This window comes from Dipodomys spectabilis, unplaced genomic scaffold (assembly GCF_019054845.1).
Source record: "Dipodomys spectabilis isolate Male_0828 unplaced genomic scaffold, ASM1905484v1 ptg000095l, whole genome shotgun sequence".
In the NCBI taxonomy this organism is placed as follows: Eukaryota; Metazoa; Chordata; class Mammalia; order Rodentia; family Heteromyidae; genus Dipodomys; species Dipodomys spectabilis.
This window is the reverse complement of record NW_024870772.1, coordinates 1,852,313-1,872,563: the sequence shown is the minus strand read 5'-3', so window position 1 is coordinate 1,872,563 and position 20,251 is coordinate 1,852,313. Positions and strand designations below refer to the sequence as shown.

The window sequence follows — 20,251 nt, the reverse complement described above, 5'->3', positions numbered from 1 at the left end:
TGAACATATGGCTTCATTCCTATAATTTTTCCTAAGGTAAGGAATTTTATCTGAATAGTATACGTTGTTATTTTTGTCATCTTCTTGTTTTGTAATCTCATTGTAGCAATCCTAAAAATTTTCATCTTTTTTGATATTGTCAGAATCTGGATCAACATTGAAAAAATTCCTGGAGGAGTCTGTGTCCATGAGTCCTGAAGAACGAGCCAGATACCTGGAGAACTATGACGTCGGTACCTTCTTTCTGTTTTGACCCTACATGTGGGAAAGTTCTGTGGGATTATAGATTCTCTTTGGCAGTTCGTCTTGAAACTATAGTTTTGAGAAATCATACATTAAAAAAAATCATATCCATTAAGAAGAGCCTTTTGTACTTTTCAGGTAACTATCTGAAATATTCATAAATGCTAGTAATTACTACTTTTCTACATGAAATTTCAGAGCTGAATGTGCAAATGAATGGTTTGTAAATTAATCAAGCATCTTAAATTTGTTCCTTACCGTTCCCTTCCTACCATAACATATGCCTGGAAATATCCTATGTATTGGGAATTTAGAACAAGGTAGAAGATGCCAAAAACCTGGTTTAAATGATTATATCAATTCACAGAACAGTAATAAATTTTTTTTTTGTTAGCATACTGTTTTGAAATTGATTTTTCTTTTGGAATCTTTTATTCCTTGTTCATAGATAAGATTTGTAAGTTCTCTCAAGTTAGAAGCCATATAGTGTACAAATTATTTAGAACAATGCCTTATGCAGCTTGTGTTGAGTAGACTACTTGACTTCATAATGCTGTGTGGCATTCCACAATACTGTCATTGTTTAAAAAAGAATCTATGCTGGGCGCCAGTGGCTCACGCCTGAATTCCTAGCTACTCAAGAGGTTGAGATCTGATGATTGCAGTTCAAAGCCAGCCTGGGCAGGAAACTCTGTGAGACTCTTTATCTCCAATAAAACCAATCTGAAAACTGGAAGTGGCGCTGTGGCTCAAGTGGTAGAGTGCTAGCCTTGAGCTGAAGAGCTCAGGGACAGAGCCCAGGCCGAGTTCAAGCCCCAAGACCTACCAGAAAAAAAAAAAAAAAGAATCTAGAACTTTCAGAAAGCATCTTTACTATACAGAAAAATGAACTACAAAAGTTACCATTAGTCCCATCAATGAGAATGGTAAGGAGTATATATTTTTATATTTTTAAGCAAAAATTTGAACATACTGTAATACTGTTTTATAACTTGCTCTTTTCACTTACCACAAACGTTTAACACACCAGTAAGTATATATTTCTCATATAATGGCTGCATAGCTTTCCATTACATAGTATTTTATTTAACCAATGAAATGTTGGAAATCTAATTTTTTTCCTCTTTTTCACTGTTTAAAAAATACTGCAAGGTGTACTACTATAATGTTTGCAAATATCCTTAATAATCTGCAGTTAAGCCAAACACTGGTGGCTCATGCCTGTAATCCTAGCTACTTAGGAGGCTGAAATCTCAGGATTGTGGTTCAAAGCCAGCCTGGGCAGGAAAAAGTCCATGAGATTCATCTCTAGTAGACTGCGGGAGGGAAAAAAAAAAACCAAAAACTGGAAATAGAACTGTGGCTCAAGTGAGCAAAAACCAAACAAGTCAACAAACAAAAAAGAAAACCCTTGGGGACAGCGCCCAGACCCTGAGTTCAAGCCCCAGTACCAGCACACCCACAAAAATAATAATATGCAGTTATATTTAATTGTATGTAAATGTATAAATCCCTAGAAGAGAAATTGTTGGATTGAAAGATTTGCATGTTTTAAGGCTTTGATACTGCTAAACTGCTGTTCATAATGGTTATACTTTCACCTGTAATTAATATTGTGGCCATTTCTCTGCATCTTTGTCTATAGTGGGTATTAAAGAGCTTTTTTTTTTAAGTTCAGGAAACTAAATTTTCTAGCTTCTGATAAATGCATGCTTTTTGCACCACATTTCTAAATTGCCTACTGAACATGCATGATTATATGTAAGTCCAGCCAGAGCTGCCCAGGGAGCATGGAACTTGGAGAAACATAAAATGAGCTTCCTCAGTCTCTGTCTGTGAGATACTCACTTTATTCCAGTCTCAAATGAATAAAGTATTAAATGTCAGCCTCTAGCAGTACGTTAGAAGTTACAAATACTGAGATACTGTTTCCCAAGTCCTCTGAGATTTGTGGATATGAAAGTCCAGTAGATGATTACATACCCTTCTCAAGTGTCTAGTAATTAGCCATACCCCAAATGTTTAAATGTTAAAATTTAGCTTTGTTTTCATTAAAAGTTGGACGTAGTTATTTTTTCTATGAATGCCTTGTGTTCTTATTTCAGGCTATTCGAGTGACTCATGAGACCAGTGCCCACGAAGGTCAGACTGAGGTATCTTACATTTTTTCATAGTTTATTCTCATATGTGTAAGTTTAACTGTAGTGTTATTGTGGGACCTAGAGTTCCATTGAAAGAACTTGCTGATGGGAAAACAGTCATCCAGGAGTAACACAAGAAACGATTGACAAGATATTAACATGCTACTTTCCTATCTGTTTCCTCAGTTTTTCAGATTATTTGGACAGATTGCAGATTAGGTGCTGTTTGCTTTGACTCCTAGGAGGGCCTATTTCTTTCCTAGCAGATGTCTTTGATTTCCAAGTATTTTAAGAAAAATAGTTCACAGTTAGAGATAGTATGATTCTAAGAGTGTCATACTCATCTTCTAGCCAGACCCCACATCATTCTCCTTCCTCAGTGAAGCTGTTTGAGGCAATGAGGTTGTCTGCACATTCTTTACGCTGTGAACTAGTTCTGCTGGGTCACTTCTCTACTTTCCTTCTTTTCTACTTTTATTCTTTTCCTTCCTTCCTTCCATTTCTTCCTTTCTTTTTTCTTTCTTACCTTCTCTCTAACCTTCACTGTGCCACTGTGTGTGTGTTAGTGTGTGTGTGTATGTGTATGTGTGTGTTGAGACAGGGTCTCACTATCCTCAAACTCTCCATTCCAGCTTCCAGGGTGCTGGGATCACAGGAGTTCACCGCCACGCCTGGCCTACACTCATGAGGGAAGTTTGTCATAAAGTATTGTAGTCAAAGTGAATAGGATTTAATAGAACTGTTTGGTGTGTTTATCGCACATTTAAGTATTAACACCAGAAAATTACGTATTTTTTGGCTCTTTTCTGTATGTGACTTGAACTCACACTTTTTCACATGCAGGATGGCATTTCTTTAATCCTTTAAAAATTATGTAATTTTTAAATACTGATTTTTAAATATACTATCTCCAAGAATATTTTAAGGAGAAATAGTTTGATATTACGATATATCTGCAGTATCCTTAGCTCAAACTGGATAACCATGAATATTTGTACTAAAATCATTCTGGAATTGAAACATAATTGTCCTTATAATTTATACCATACTTGTTTTGGTTGCAGAGGTGTGGATTATTTAATTTTTACTAACTTTATATATGCTGTTAATATCAAAGTGGAACCTTTGAAGTTAATTCAGTACTCTATTTTTTTGAATTGACTTTTATAATTCTAAGACATGTTTAGGTTACAATTATTAGTGTTGAAGTTAGTGGTGATATCAATATAAGACTAATACATGAAAAATATTTCTTGTAATAAAGCAATTAAATGCTTTAATATATATTCACTTCAAAAATACTTAGCAATACTTTTGCTTCCTTTTTTTGGAGTATCATCCAGATTATGGCTTTATTTACCTCTTTCTAAAGGATGTTCACATGTCTTTTTCCATTCGTATAGTCATACTTTATAATTTTGAATGCTTGTTAGATATTAGCTGAATTAGATAGCAGTATTTGACCTTGTTTGAGCTTATTTTGTTGCTTTATTTTTCATGTGTTTTATAGTGGTTCTGCTACACATTTTCCCCAGTTGTTACTTACCAAATATTTATTTAAAAAGAAAAAATTTGTTCAAAATAAGAAAAATTAAAAGTCAAAATTTTAAAAAGTTAAGTACTTCTTTGAAACATAAGTTTCTTACACTGATGACCAATCTTTATTCTATTTCTCATTTATTTTACTGGATTGAAGTTCCTGACATGTAATCATTTGGCTACCCAAAGTTTTCATTTTCCTAATGCTGTAGTTGTCAAGATGGGTTGGAGGTAGAATTAAGGGTTAGCTTGAATAGAGGCCCTTTTAAAACTATACTCTAACAGGAACTATTTGTACTCATCTTCCATAGTTAAGATCCACATATATTTATGTACAGTATAGACTAAAATGTATTGGGTTGAACAAAAGAGTTTGGGAATTATTGCTCAAGCCTTTGTATCGATTTTAGCCTCTTGAGCCTAGTTGCTATTATCACTTTTTACCAGTGTTTCTAAATATTTCTCTCTGGCAATCCCTGATTATTGCTATCCTTTAGTTTTTGTTGTTCTCCCTTTCTGAAGATGTTCCTTCCCTTGGTCTTTGGATTTTTAAGTTTTATTTGTCCTTCAAGTGGCAGCTTAAATAAGACCTTTTATATGAAACCCTTCCTGATTATTATCCCTGGATATATTTTGGCCCTTACATGAATTCTTACATGTTTTTCTCTATTTGCATTTTAGTTTACTTATGCTTTTTCATTTGTTTAAGATTTTCTTTTGCATTTTAACAACTGAAATTTAGGATATCATAATTAACTTGGAATTATTCCTATCTGTGTGGTAGGAATAATAATGGTTCTTGTAAGTGCTAGTACATTGGCTTGAAGAAATACGGAATCATCTCTCCCTTACTGTGGCTTTTAGGTATAGTATTGGTGTCTAGTTCATTTGTACATACTCCAAATATCAAGCACCATTTCTTGGATATGGGGATAATAACAAACATATTCATGTTTGTTAATGTATAAGTCAGAACTGTCCCTGGTGGTGTAGGGACATTTAAAAAAAACGCCAGAACTTGATTGCTGGCAAAAATATATCCAGTCGTTCTTCCTAAATAGTATACTTTTAACATTTGTATATTCCAAGATGAATTATGGTGATCTCTGTTTACTATATGCTAGTGAATCCCTACTAGTGACAAAAAAAAAAAAAAAAAAAAAACTCCCACCGAAATTTTTCAAAGCTATTTATCAGCTAGTTTAAGCTTCTCTACCTGGGGCTATTTTTCTGATCATCTTAGTTCACATTGGTCTACCACTACCACTTATGCTTAAGAGTTTTGGGGGGCTGGGAAGGTGGCTCAGTGGTAGAGTGCTTGCCTTGCATGCATGAGCCCCTGGGTTCGATTCCCCAGCACCACATAAGCAAAAAGGAAAAAAGCCGGAAGTGGCACTGTGGCTCAAGTGGTAGAGCGCTAGCCTTGAGCTGAAGAGCTGAGTTACAGCGCCCAGGCCCAGAGTTCAGGCCCACGACCGGACCCCCCCCCCAAAAAAAAAGAGTTTTGGTATTTTCCTGGGGCTGAGAAAGTAGCTCAGTGGTAGAGTGCTTGCCTTGCATGCATGAGGCCCTGGGTTCGATTCCTCAGCACCACGTAAGCAAAAAGGAAAAAAGCTGGAAGTGGCGCTGTGGCTCAAGTGGTAGAGCGCTAGCCTTGAGCTGAAGAGCTGAGGGACAGAGCCCAGGCCCAGAGTTCAGGCCCCACGAATAGACGCCCAAAAAAAAAAAAAAAGTTTTGGTATTTTCCAGCAAATTAGTTTTTGTCACTTCCTACAAAGCATCTAGATCTTTTTTATCTGTATTAGTCTGCTTAGGCTGCCATAAATTATAACAATGGGTGGATTAAACAGTAGAAACTAGTTTTCTCACCATTGTGTCTAAGATAAAGGTGCCAGTAAGGTTGGTTTCTAGTAAGGAGTCTCTTCTTGGCTTGTAGACAGCCACTTTCTCACAGAGTTCTCATATGCCATTCCTTGAATGCATGCAGACAGGGAAAGTGGAAGGTGACAGGGAGGAAAGCGGACAGAAAGTAGTTTGGTGTCACTTCCTTCTCTCACAAGGACTCCAGTCCTATTGGATTTGTATCCCATCTTTATAACCTATCTGCATATGGATACAGTTACAGTGGAGATTAGGACGTCAGCACACGAATTTAGGTGGGACACAATTCAGCTACAACATCTTCTTTGTGCTCTTTTTACAACTCCGCAGTATACCACTTCTCTTTGTGGAATTATTGCTTTCTCTTTCAGACCTCATCTTAAAACTCATTTTCAGAGAAGCCTTCTTATATCACAGTTAGGTAGGTCTTGTCTTAGTTTCCATGATCAAATCCTATTAATAACCTATATAAAATTATTTTCTTCCTTTAGTTTGTTTATTCTGCTTACTTACTAGAATGTAAGGCCCATAAAGATATGGACCTGGTTTGTCATGTGTACTTTGCATCCTTAGCACACTGTTGGACATATTTAGGGTTCAGTAAGATTTTTTTTTTACTGTAAATTACAGAACACTCGATGTAGGTTTTTATATTGACTCTACCACTTACAAGCTTAAACAAGATTCTTTCCTCAGGGTAAAATCAAGATAATGCCACCTACTTTTCAGAATTGTCATGGAGATCAATGAGTTAATATAATAAATTGCTTAGAACAGTGCCTGTTGTTTAATGGTGATTCAATAAACATTAGGTCGTCATTTTAATTTAATTTACTAGAAATTGAGAAAAATGAATGTGAATGGCAGATGAGAATTAAAGCAGATGAAAGGAGTCAGGGATTTTTAAGAGGTCATGTAGAGTCTTCAGAGATGGTATGTTTTAATCAATTTTTGACAAATTGAGTTTGAGTTATGAAGTAAAATTTTATTTAATTTACAATGGAACATAAAATTTATGTTGATTAATTTTGTTAGCTTAGAAAAGATGTTAAATTTAGCTGGGTACCTGTGGCTCATGCCTGTAATCCTACCTACTCAGGAGGCTGAGACCTGAGGATCGCAGTTCAAAGCCAGCCCAGGCAGGAAAGACTGTGAGACTCTTATCTCCAGTAAACCACTAGAAACCGGAAGTTGCGCTGGCCCCACGACCGACCCCCCCCCCAAAAAAAAAAAGATGTTAAATTTATAGAGTCATCTGTGTAGCAGTCTAAGACTTGGGAGAAATACCTGTAGTGTTTTATATTTGCTTTATGTTACTTTTTAGATTTATAAGAAGTCTATACAGGGAGGATAGTGATGAACCAATAGTAAATCCATAGATAGGTCTGGTAGGTGATAAAGGAGTGGGTTGAGAAAGAAGAGCCAACAGTAATACAGTATAATAGTAATTGTAGTAATTTCTGACATCATTTATACTGTATTTACAAAACATTTAAGTGGGAATGGAGGAGGCAGGAGCCTAATTGAATGCTGAGCTTCATAGACTGAAAGAGAAATTAATAAGCTGAACCCTAGAATTCAGTAGTCATTTCAGAAGATTGGCTATGGTGTGATGCCATAGAATAATTGCTACTTATATGTTACTTTACATTTTCTTAACTTGTCCTGAAAGGTATTGCTTTTACATTCAATAGAAGAGCAGTAATAACATGTAAGTTAAATTATCAGGGAAAGAAAGCCTTCTTTGTCTTTTTCCTTTGCTTTTTCGTTTGCTGCAATGACTATTTTGTACTCTGTTCTGAACAGACCTACTTGGAATGGACATATAAATTTGTAAATTGCTTAACTGAATATGAAAAACCTAATTACAGTAATTATTACTAAAATCAGTAATTATTTTCCATGAAAATACTCTATATATGTATATGTTTATTTATTTTTGCCAATCCTGGGGTTTGAACTCAGGGCCTGGGCACTGTCCCTGAAGCTTCTTTTTTCTCAAGGCTAGCACTCTTATTACTTGAGCCACAGCACCATTTCCAGCTTTTTCTGCTTATGTGGTACTGAGGAATTGAACCCAGGGCTTCATGCATGCTAGGCAAACACTCATCACTCAGCCACATTCCCAGCCCTCAATTGTATTTTTTATTTTGTTTTTGTTTTTTTTGGTAGGGCTTACAGATGGATCTACATCCTTGTTTATGGAAAGCTATGTTTTATAATATCACATTAATTTTCCTAATCATAGCACTTTCAAATCAAATATTAATCACTAAAGAGAGATGAAAGTCAAAGCAATTAAGAGCTATGGACAATTTATCTTATTCTAAGTTAGGATATTTGTTATCACTTTAGACTACTAGTCAAAGGAGAACTGCCACAGAATCAGCTTTCCAAACTTTCGCTGAAATTGTTTGGCTGGATTTGGTGACACATGCCTGGAATATTAGTAATCAGGAGGAGGAGGAGGCAGGAGGATCATGAATTTGAGGCCAGCCTTGAATACATAGGAAGTTCTAGACTACCTAAGGCTACACAGTGAGACTGTCTCAAAGGAAAAAAAACTAAGTTTGTTTGAAAGTAGTGGATGAGGAAAAATAGGAACTGAATTGTACTCTAGACAAATTGTCTATTACTTAGCAAGTGATCTTGAAGTAAGAAGCTAAACCTTTCTGTGCCACAACTTCATCTATAAAAGGAACATAGTAGTAATATGTCTACATCATAAGGCTGCTATAGGAACTAAATCCACAGACTGCTGGTTCTGTCCAGCAGATTCCAGGGCGATGGATGAAAAGATGCCCATGCAGTGATATCTCAGAACATTTTCTTGTTTGTTTGTGCCAGTCCTGGGGCTTGAACTCAGTTCCTGGACACCGTCCCTTAACTTTTCTTGCTTAAGGCTAGTGCTCTACTACTAGCACCATAGCTCCACATCTGACTTTTTTTTTTGCACTTAATTGGAGATTAAGTCTTACAGGCTTTTTGTTCAGGCTGTCTTGGAACTGTGATTCCCACATCTCAGCCTCCTTAAATAGCCGGGATTACAGGCATGAGCCCCAGTGCCCAGCTAGAAATTTTATTATTAAATAATTAATATTCTAGTAGCACCATGTAGTGAGGAATGAGCTTAACCCACAGACATGATTAATCTTCTCACCCTCTGCTTTTGTAGGCTCAGACTGTTCGAGGGCTAGTTTAGGGAGTTATAGGAAAATGGGAGCAGCATTCTAAGAGAAAGATTTTTAAAAAAAATTAGGAAGCAGTAAGATAAGTACATACAGGGACTCCTGTCTTTTGACAAGATTACTGCAGAAAGTCAGACACTTACAATCCTGGATTTTTACTTAGACATAGGATAAATAGCTGTACACTCTACTGGCATCATTCAAACTTCAAGCACACCAGTTAAATCTCCTGCAGCCAGTCACAGTCCCCAGAGGACTCTATGCTTCCCACGGTACATTACTTCTGTAGCAATCTCAAAGAGAAGCAAATCCATGAAAATATTTTTCTCATATCAAACAGCACAGAATGGTATTGGTGGCAAGTGTGTTTTATTTTCGGAAAACTATTAGAATCTACTTGGCTTTTATTCTAATGCACACTGGAAATAGATTAAATAGTTTAAAATTTCACCTTCATTAACTGCATATGTACATTTTATACTTCCTTGTACTCTAAATTACTTTTTAGTTATTTGTATTGTATTGGAACCGCAGAGACAGCAGCAATCATTCTGTGTATCCAAATTAAAAGAATCACTTTAAAAAAAAATATTCTTTCTTTAGATATTTGTTTTCTTTTCTTTGAAAGAAACAAGCAAGTCCAGGGCTAGGAATATAGCTTAGTTGTAGAGTGCTTGCCTTGCATGCATGAAGCCCTAGGTTTGATTCCTCAGTACCACATACACAGAAAAAGCCAGGAGTGGTGTGACAGTGCATAGGCCTTAAGTTCAAGTCCCAGAACTGGCAAAAAACAAAAACAAAATCAAGTCCAGCTTGTTATAAAAAAGATTGAAACTGTAACTGGATGATCTTTTTTTCTTTTTCTTTCTTTCTTTTTTTTTTTTTTCTTTGCCAGTCCTGGGGCTTGAACTCAGGGCCTGGGCACTGTCCCTGGGCTTCTTTTGTTCAAAGCTAGCACTCTACCACTTAAGCCACAGCGCCACTTCTGGCTTTTTCTGTTTATATGGTACTGAGGAATCAAACCCAGGTTTCATTTATGCTAGGCAAACACTCTACCGCTAAGCCACATTCCCAGTCCTCATCTTTTGTTTTGATCTTCATTTAATACCCCATTTTTATCATTCTATTTTAACAAGACTTTATTGTAGGAAATTTCTAAGGGCATCTTCACTTTATCTTGTCCTTAGAACTGAGAATTTTAGAACTTTAGAACTTTTTAGAACTTTAGAATTTTAGAATTATTCATCTGTTCTTCTGATGCCATTATCAGTATTGATTCTTCACATCATTCCCTTTATATATTTTGTTTTTCTTACATCTCCTCACCTCTTCTTTTTATTTTTCTTTTCTTTAAAAATGTTTAAATCTTTTTTTTTTTTTGTATAAAATAATGGATTTAGGTAAGACCTGGTACTCACTTGGATTTCTTACAGCTGGAGCTTGATGGCATGCAATCCTCCAGCCTGGGGTTTTGTCAGTTACATTAGAAATGGAACCTCAAAACTTTTTTTTTTTTTTTTTTTGCCTAGGCAGCCTTGAGCTGCAATCCTCTAGATCTCAGCCTCCTGAGTAGCTAAGATTGCAAATGTGAGCCACTGGCACCTGGATCTTACAACATTTTTATACATGTATACAACGTGCTTTGAATGTATTTATCCTTCATCATTCTCTCTTATCCTGCTCTCCATTTCTTCTCTGTCCTTCCATCTAAAACAGTCCTTTTTCTTGTTTTCCAATCTCAAAAGTTTAAAGTAGTCTATTACTTAAAATGAGAGAAATGGAGATATTATTAAGTAAATTCTTAAAGAAAATTCTTGGGGGCTGGGAAGGTGGCTCAGTGGTAGAGTGCTTGCCTTGCATGCATGAGGCCCTGGATTCGATTCCTCAGCACCACATAAGAAAAAAGCCGGAAGTAGCACTGTGGCTCAAGTGGTAGAGTGCTAGCCTTGAGCTGAAGAGCTGAGGGACAGCGCCCAGGCCCAGAGTTCAGGCCCCACGACCAGGCCCAAAAAAAAAAAAAGAAAATTCTTGGATCACACTTACCAATTTACCCCTCCAGAACTGATTAGATACACTTCTTATATCTAAAAATGCCTTCAGTAGTTAAAATAGTAAAATCTAGAAACTGAGGTCTTTGGAAACAGTGAGGTTTTATTGTTTGTTTTAAATCAAAGCCTTTCAGAACAGGGTTTAAGCATCTCACATGGCATCACCTTGACAATAAAAAAATTTTTAAATAATTTCACATGGCAATAATGAGAACTTTATTTGAGGCTTTTCACATATTGGAAATGATTTCATTTCTAGAAATTAGTTTGGCTAGCTTAATAATACATTTGAATTTGATGTAACATGTAGAAATATAGGTCACCCTATCAAGAAAGGCTTTTCTTATGGAGAATTATAGCCCAAAGTGAGAAAAGACAATTATTAAACCAATAGGGGGCAAACTTTTTCAAGAATATCTTGGAGTCTGTGGGCATCTTGACTTATTAGGTGATCAAAATGAAGAAACTTGACATTTAAATTTTCCATGCCGTATCTAATAATATTTTGTATATTTTGATATCTAGCATGTTTGGCTTTGAATTTTTCATCTTGAACATATAAATGTTTGCATCCTCTCCATGGATCTGGTTTTATTTTTTTACTTTTTACTTGTTTCAAATACAATCTGTTACATTTACTGTAATCCAGTATATTATATTGAAAATTTATAGACATTCACATCAGTTTAAACTTTTAAATTTTATATATGTGTACATATTCTCATGTGTATATATCCTTTAACACAAATACACAGTTTTTATAATCTTTGTAATCTTTCATAAAATTCAGCAACTCTGGAGGTGTTCCTGATTGTTTTCCTTTCCATGTGCCATTTTTTAAACGTAGTGGTGTTTCTTATGTCTGGAAGGACACCATATTTAGGGAAATGTGATGATTAAGTGCATAATTTATCAACAGATTGTAGTCCTGTCATAATTTGAAATTCACTTGGAAATAAAGGTGTCAAATTTTATTCTTTTCAGTATTTTATTTCAATTTCTGTCTTGTGAAGGTAGTATACATTGTTTTCTACTAGACCTCCATCCCAGATAGGCCTGTGCTTGTTGGAAAGATTGGGTATAATTTCTGGATGATACCATGTCAGGGAATCTTCTTGGCTACATTTAAGTATCATTTCTGGGTGAAGGAAAGGAAAAAATTTTAATGTTCTGATCAGCTCACAGGTATTCTCTTTTTAAAAACTTGCACAGCTTTTTGAAAGTACCTTTGTCATCAAATGATGATTACCATTTAGTAAAAGCATATTGTATGGTACACTAAGCTCTTCATGTACCCTGGTCCTGTCCTTTCAACTCCCTGAGATAGATACTACCCCATATCAAAAATAGGGAAAGTAAAATTGCTAATTTGTCCAAGGTCATAAAGTTAGCATGCTTGTTTTTGTTTTCTTTTTGGCAGTACTGGGGTTTGAACTCAGGGTCTTGCGCTTGCTTGGCAAACACTCTTACTGCTGAGCCACACCGCCAGTCCTATTTCCATGCTCTGAAGGCAACAAATGTAGAGGTAAATCAAAATTGCTAAAAGAAAAAGTGAAGTTTAAAGTATATTAAGTTATGTAGGTAACTGTTTGGTTTTTTTTTTTTTTTTTTTTGGCTTTTTTTTTTTTAGCTAGAGACTCACTGTTCAGGTTAAGCCAACTTTAAACTCACTGTGTGGTCCACACTGGCCTCAAAGCCAAGATCCCCCTGCCTCAGCCCTCTTAGTACTGGGATTACAGGGATACACTACTAAGTCTAATCCACAGTTAACAATTTAATTCAAATATGAATGAACTACAATTAACCATTCAGATTTGTACTGAACACTTTATTCTTTGTTGCTTATATATAGAATCCATTCCTAGTATGGTAGATTTTTTTCCCTTATAAAATATGAAATTACTGAGCATGGTGTCACAGACCAGTAATCCCAGCATACCTTCTTTATCACAAAGCTCTTCATTAATATTGCATTTTTCAAAATGAAGGTCTGCAGTAACTGTGCCTTGAACAACAGCACTATTTTCCCAACAGTTCAGATGACAACATCTATAGCAATAGAGTTTTTTCTTTTTTTCTATTCTACAGGGTCTTAAATTCCAGGCCTTCAACTCTTGCTTGGCTTTCTTGCTCATAGCTGGCATTCTGTCACTTCAGCTACACCTCCAGTTCAGGCTTTGTTGGTTAGTTGGAGATAAAAGAGTCTCACAAATTTGTCTGCCCTGGATGACTTTGAACCATGATCCCTTTAAGTAGTTAGGATTATGGTTCTGAGCCCCAGCAACAAGCTTAAACTTTTTGTTTTTGTCAGTCATAGGGTTTGAACTCTAGGCCTGAGTGCTGTCCTTGAGCTCTTCAGCTCAAGGTGAGAACTGTACCACTTGAGCCACAGTGCCACTTCCAGTTTTCTGGTGGTTAATTGGATATGAGTCTCGTGGACTTTCCTACCTGGATTGGCTTTAAGCCACACTGCTCAGATCTCAGCCTCCTAAGTAGCTAGGATTATAGGCATGAGCCACTGGCGCCTAGCAAAAAGAAAATTTTTTTGGGGTCTGTCATGGGGCTTGAACTCTGGGCCTGGATGCTGTCCCTGAGCTCTTCAGCTCGAGGCAAGCATTCTACCACTTGAACCATAGTGCCACTTCCTTGAAGCATTTCTAAGTAGAATGTGTATATTGTAGTTTTAGTCATTATGCTACTATATCCTTAATAGACAGCAGTATAGTTTAAACAAAACTTTTACAGGCACTGAGAACCAAACATTTTGAATGCCTTGCTTTATTGCAGTATTCATTTTATTGCAGTGGTCTGGAACCAAACGCATATTATCTCTGAGATATGTTGTATATTACATGTAAAATAGTTGTGAAGTCACATTATACTGTTGCAAGTAGAGGCGACATAACTCAGTATTAAACTTCTGGATAAGAACACAAATGTTCATGTTCTTAGTAGTTTGAATGAAACAATAATTGTTATTCATTTTGGACTTCTTTAGCAAAACTAAGAAACTTAGTTGAGAAAATGAGTTACTAGAAAATGAGAAAGCTTACTAGAAAATTAGCTGTCATTAAGATTCCTAAATGTATCAAAAAATAAACTGGAATATATAATCTTCTGTAGTTATTATGAAAGACAGCTTGGAAAAGTAAATATTTAACTCAAGATTCAGTTTCAGTGTTCATATTTGAAAGCAAAGCTAACTTAAATCAGATTTTATTTAAAAAATCATATCATAACTAGTAATATCAAGATTTCAAAGCTGATGTATGTGTCTTTAATCTTTGTGATTCTAATAAGAAAGCCATAGATTCATGATTCCAGTATAGGACATGTCATTTCTAAACACTTAAAAGTCTTTGACTCAATTCTCAGCATCCTAAAAAAATTAACTAATTCAATTAAATAAGATAAATATTACTTGAAATTTTTTTCTGAATTATATTAATTGAACCTTTTTTGAATTAAAGTATGTATAGTATATTGTTACATCTATCTGCCTATCTGCCTTCCTACCTACCCACCCATCTAGAATACATTTAGAATTAGATGGTACAAGTTAATATGACTAGAATAAAAATTTATGATGATTGTATCTAATGTTTCTATGTGTTTATTCATCAAATGCTTAGTGTGCTGGTAGTGAAGTAGTAAGATAGTAGATAATAGCTTTACTGTGGAAGCCCTTCAAAGTACAGGTTGAGTGTTCCTAATCTGAAAATCCAAAATCTGAATGGTTTTGAGGATGTTCAGTTGGCATAGTAGATAAAAGGTTTCACTGTTCAAAAGTCCAGTTCTTCAAAATAGGTCGTGTTCCTAATTTAAAAATCCAAAATGTGGATGGTATAGGGGATGCCCAATTGAACATTCCAAAATCCAAAACTATGTAATATGAAACACCTGTTTCATATTCTGTTGGGCTCAACCATTTTGGGTAAAGAGTACTAAACCTTCAGTTACCAAAAAACCAGTCACAGTAGTATACCATTTTATACAACAATTGACATTTGTAGAGTACTAGCCAGATGTGAACTGAGACACAGCCCTGGATGGATGGAACTCATTCAGCAGGAGTGTTTTGTAGGCTTATCATCCTTTTTTTCATTTTTTTTCTCTGATATAGAAATGAACACTGGAAAGCATGAGCAAAAAGAACTAAAATCACACAGGACAAAAATTAAATCACCATCTTTGGAAATGATCATAATTTCTGATTTACAGAATTGTGTAGATCGATAGCATCTGTAGTTTGAACATTAGGTATTATTATTGCTGACCAATGAACATACAAGGATACTTGTGAACATTGCATCAGAGCATTGTTTACAATTATAGAAAACTAGAAACAATCTAAAAGCATAATGTCTATGGTGCAATGTCTTTTATACATCTATTTAAAGAGTGATTTGTTACTGTGAAAAATGATGAGGAAATGTACTTACTTAGAAGATAGATGCCCAGAATAAATGGGTTACTGAAAACGACATGAAGAATATGATCATGTTTCGTTTTTTTTTTTTGGTCAGTCGTGGTGCTTGAACTCTGGGTTTGAGCTCTGTCCCTGTACTCTTCAGTTCAAGGCGGGTGCTCTACCACTTGAGCCACAGCCACTTTGGTTTTCTTGTGGTTTATTGGAGATAAGAGTCTCATGGACTTTCTTGTCCAGGCTGATTTGAACCGTGATCCTCATATCTCAGCCTCCTGAGTAGCTAGGATTACAGGCGTGAGCCACCAACACCCGGCATAATCATGTTTTATAAAAGAAATAGCCACAAATTTTAACAATTTGTGGAAGACCAATTGTTATAGGCTGTCATGAGACTATAAAATTCCTGCCAGCAGCTGGGAAGGGAGAGATCATCATACTCACAGACTGTATTAGGTACTCATGAGATTACTGAGGACAAAGCATGGAAGAGTTATAAGGCCAGGTGCCGGTGGCGGTGCCTGTAGTCCTAGCTACTAAGGAGGATGAGATCTGAGGATTGTGGTTTGGAGCCAGCCCGGGGCAGGAAAGTCTGTGAGACTCTTTATTTCCAATTAACCACCAAAAGTGGAGTTGTGACTCGTGGGAAAGAGCACTAGTTTTACAGTGCCCAGACCCTGAATTGAAGCCTCAGGACTGGCAGAAGAAGGGAGGGAGGAAGGGAAGAAAAAAGGAAGGAAGGAAGAGCTACAAAGAAAGAAATAGTTATAAGATGAAGGGGTTAGAAGAGGAGAGGAGCAGTCACTGTAGGAATGCCCCCAAGCATGGATTCTTTTCTCCTGTAGACCAAGCTTAAGACTCTGCAACAACAATAACCTGGAGAAGTAATCTGCTTTCTTGTGATCTTTCAATGAGAAATCCCTTTACAACTGAAGTGGCATTGAAGCCTTCTCTCAATATCCAAGGACATAGGACCTACAGAGGCAGAATCAGAAAACCAAATGTTTCCATATCCCCACAAATAGATTAGAAATTACCTGAAACAAGTAGCAGAAGTGTGGAAATGAATCTGTAACATGGAGAAAAACCTTCTCTGAGTTAAGGGCTCTGAGCAGAGCTCTAAAACTGTTCATGGAACAAGAACATAGAAAGTTTAACAATCCATCCCGCCCTAAGCACAAAGTGAATGCTGTATGAATTTTTAGCCAGCAATAGGGTGGGAGAAAATATAACAACAGTAAAAGCCAAACAGCTCAATTCCTGAATAGATTGAGTTCTTCCCACATACTGAAGTCCTAGCAGAAAATCAAATATCACCATTCCTAGACATGAATTTATTTATTTCAGTCTCTGTGCACCTATACAAAGTATCTGGCTTATAGCCCAAAATTACAAAGCAAAAACAAAACATCAACATACTGTCAAGAAACAAAGCAATTAATAGAGTAAATTATAGGTAGAATGCAGATATTAGAACTACTAGATAGGGAATTAAAAACAACTATGCTAATGGTTAAACTTTGAAAAGGCCAGTATAACAATAGATGGGGAATATCATAGCTGGAAATTAAAGTATTTAATGCAGATGCTAGTAAGGATAAACTTAGTATCAGAGATGAAAATGCTTCAACAAAATTGATTAAAAGCATCAGTAAATATGCTAATAGATGACTAGAAATAACCAAACATATCTCTGAAAGAAAAGTAGTAGAAAAGAAAAAAATGAAAAAACAAAACACAAACAGAACATCCAAGAATTGTGGGCAATTTTGAGTGATCTAATACATGAAAGTAGAATCCCAGAACAAGAGAAAGGGAGAGAGGTGACAAGGAAAGTATGGAAAGGGCCTTTGGACAGAAAAAAAGCATTTAAGGAATTAATGACCAGCTCTTTTTCTAAAAATAAAGATATCAAATCACAAGTTTGGAGAATAACTTTAGAAATATAGGCAGAATAGATAGTCCTGGTGTATTAAACATACACATGCACACACAAGTGTGTACCATAAAACACATTATTCAAACTGCTAGAAATTAAATAGAAAATGCTCAAGGTCGAAAGAGGAAGCAGACATAGAAGATACAGATCAATAAAGCTAATAAATTGGGAAGGTAGCTCAGTGGTAGAGCGCTTGCCTTGCATGCCTGAGGCCCTGGGTTCGATTCCTCAGCACCACATAAGCAAAAAGAAAAAAAGCCGGAAGTGGTGTTGTGGCTCAAGTGGTAGAGCGCTAGCCTTGAGCTGAAGAGCTGAGGGACAGCGCCCAGGCCCAGAGTTCAGGCCCCACGACTGGACCCCCAAAAAAAAAATTATGCAGGATGATGAAAGACTCCAGTTGAACAAAATACATCTTTCAAAAATGAAGAAGAGCAGGGTGTGGTAGCTCATGCCAAAAATTCTTGCTACTTAGGTAAAGATTCGGAGGATCCCAGTGTTAGGTCAGCTCAGGCAAAAAATGGACAAGACCCCAAATCAGCTAATAAAAGCTGGGTGTGGTGGTGCATTCCTGTCATCCATACTACACAGAAGTGTAAATAGGAGGATTGTGGTCCAGCCTGGCCTGGACATAAACACAAGATTATATTTTAAAAAAAAAAAAAACATAAAAAGCTGGGGAAGGTGGCTCAAGTGGTAGAGTGCCTGTCTAGCATACGTAGGCCCTGAGTTCAAATCCCAGTACCACCAAAAGCAAAAAAGACAAATTAAGATAACCCAAAACTGAGAACTCATGACCAGCTTACCAGCACCATAAGAAATGAAAAGGAATTTCTCTGTGCAGAAGCAAGACAATAGCAGAAAGAAACTTGGATCCGCACAAAGAATTGGGAAGTAATGCAAATGGAGCCAGTGAAGGTAAATGTAAAATACATTTTACTCTTAACTTTAATTGCTCTCAAAGGTAATTGTCTAAATAAAAGTAGTAACCCCATATTGTAAATTTATGGTGTACATAAAAATGATGATAGCATGAAGAAAGGGAGGAAGAAACTGGTAATAGTATTGTGAGGTTCTAACACTACATGTAAACTGGTGTAATGTTATTTGAAAGTACACTGTAACTGAAGTATAAATCCATGGCAAGTTATAAGCAATGCACTCACAGTAAAAATGAATGGAAGCATAGAAATAATCCACACAACCAAGTTCTGGTGGTTCATGTCTATACAAGACAGAGATGACGATCACGATTTGAAGCCAACCTAGGCTAAATTCATGAGACTCTTATCTCCAATTAACTACAAAAAAGCTAGAAGTGGGGGTATGGTTCAAGTGATAAAGCACTATCCTTGCAAAAAAGCTAAGAGACAGTGCCAGGTCCTGAGTTCAAGCCCTAACACTGGTGCATGCGTGCATGTGCCTGAGTGTGTGTGTGCACATGTGCACACGTGTGCATGAAGACAGGCAAAGGAACAAAGAATAGATGGAAAAGTAACAAATGGATAGGGCAAGTATAAGCAGCTAAAAATCCTTTACATATATGATGCAAACAACTGATAGAACTGAAGGGACAAGTAGACAATGCCACATTTTTACAGGAAGATTAGAACCCTCCTCCCAGTTACCAGTAGACAGAAAACTCATAAAGACAAAAATGAACTGGACATCCTTGTCAAGTAACTTACCTCTTTTCATATTTATGGTGCACATGAATGGTCACCAGGACAGATGATAACTCAAGGCATGAAGTCCTGAGATTGGCCCTAAGTACTGAAGGAAAAAAAAAACCAAAAACATTTTGGGAAGGTTGTAATTGTGTTGCTCTTTCTTGTAAGAGAGTTTCCTAAGCATTAGGAAATAACTGTAGTTGGGTTTGCTCTTGAAGTCCATAGGTTCTGCATCTGTAGACCCAACAAAAAGAAATCTTTTAAAATGTGTCTGAAGTTGGACACTGGTACTTACTTACTGGTTTAACTCTAGCTACTCAAGATTTGAAGCCAGCCCAGGCAGGAATATCCTTGAGACTCTTATCTCCAATTAACACTAACAAGCCAGAAAAGGAGCTATTGTTCAAGCAGAAAAAAAAAACAAAAAACTCAGGGACAGTACCCAGGCCCTGAGGTCAAGTCCCAGGACTGGTGTGATTGTGTGCACATGCACATGTGTACACACATACACAGTGTTTACTGAATGTGTATATTTTTTTCTTGTAAGTAATCTAGAGTATAAGCAATTTACAGCATACTGAAGGATGTGTAAGGAACTTGAACATTTATGTAAGGAACTTGAACATTCATAGATTTTGGCACCGTAGGGGTCATGGAAACATTCCCCCATGGGTTCAGAGATGACTGTCCTTAGAGGTAGAGGGCCATGATATACATACATTACCCAGGTAAAAGAAAAGAAATGGGCAAAGCATGGTGCACATGGAAGTAATCTGGCTATTTGGGAGGCAAAGATCAAGATTGTGATTGAAGGCCACATGGGTAATATAGCAAGACACTGTCTGAAAATAAAATCAGAGGGATAAGAACAGAGGGATGTGAAGAGGTTACTCAATGGTAGAATACCTAACTAGTATGTACAAGGCCCTGGCTTTGATTCTCAGTACTGAAAAAAATAAAGCAACTTTCTCTTGATCATATAAGCTTTACACCATAGTAATAGGATCTTCAGCCGCTAGAACCTGATTTCTTGAGATTCAGTCCTAGCCCTATCATTGGCTGGTGGTGTCGTTTAGCCTAATTTGTGCTCTCAGCCCTCATTTGTGAAGTGGGAACATACGTGTACCTATTTATCTCATGGGTTTCTGTGAGATGAAATGAATGAATATATTTATAAAG

The 20,251-nt window shown here is 36.5% G+C and overlaps 1 protein-coding gene across 2 annotated transcripts in view; it reads left to right on the top strand.

The window, feature by feature from the left end:
- Positions 1-20,251, top strand: part of Uchl3 (ubiquitin C-terminal hydrolase L3) — a 45,700-nt gene that overhangs the window by 15,160 nt on the left and 10,289 nt on the right. For both annotated transcript variants that reach the window (XM_042685776.1, XM_042685775.1), the window contains exons 5-6: positions 144-229; positions 2,349-2,396. In XM_042685776.1, coding sequence (XP_042541710.1) covers positions 144-229; positions 2,349-2,396 — 134 coding nt within the window. The remainder of the gene's footprint in view (positions 1-143; positions 230-2,348; positions 2,397-20,251) is intronic.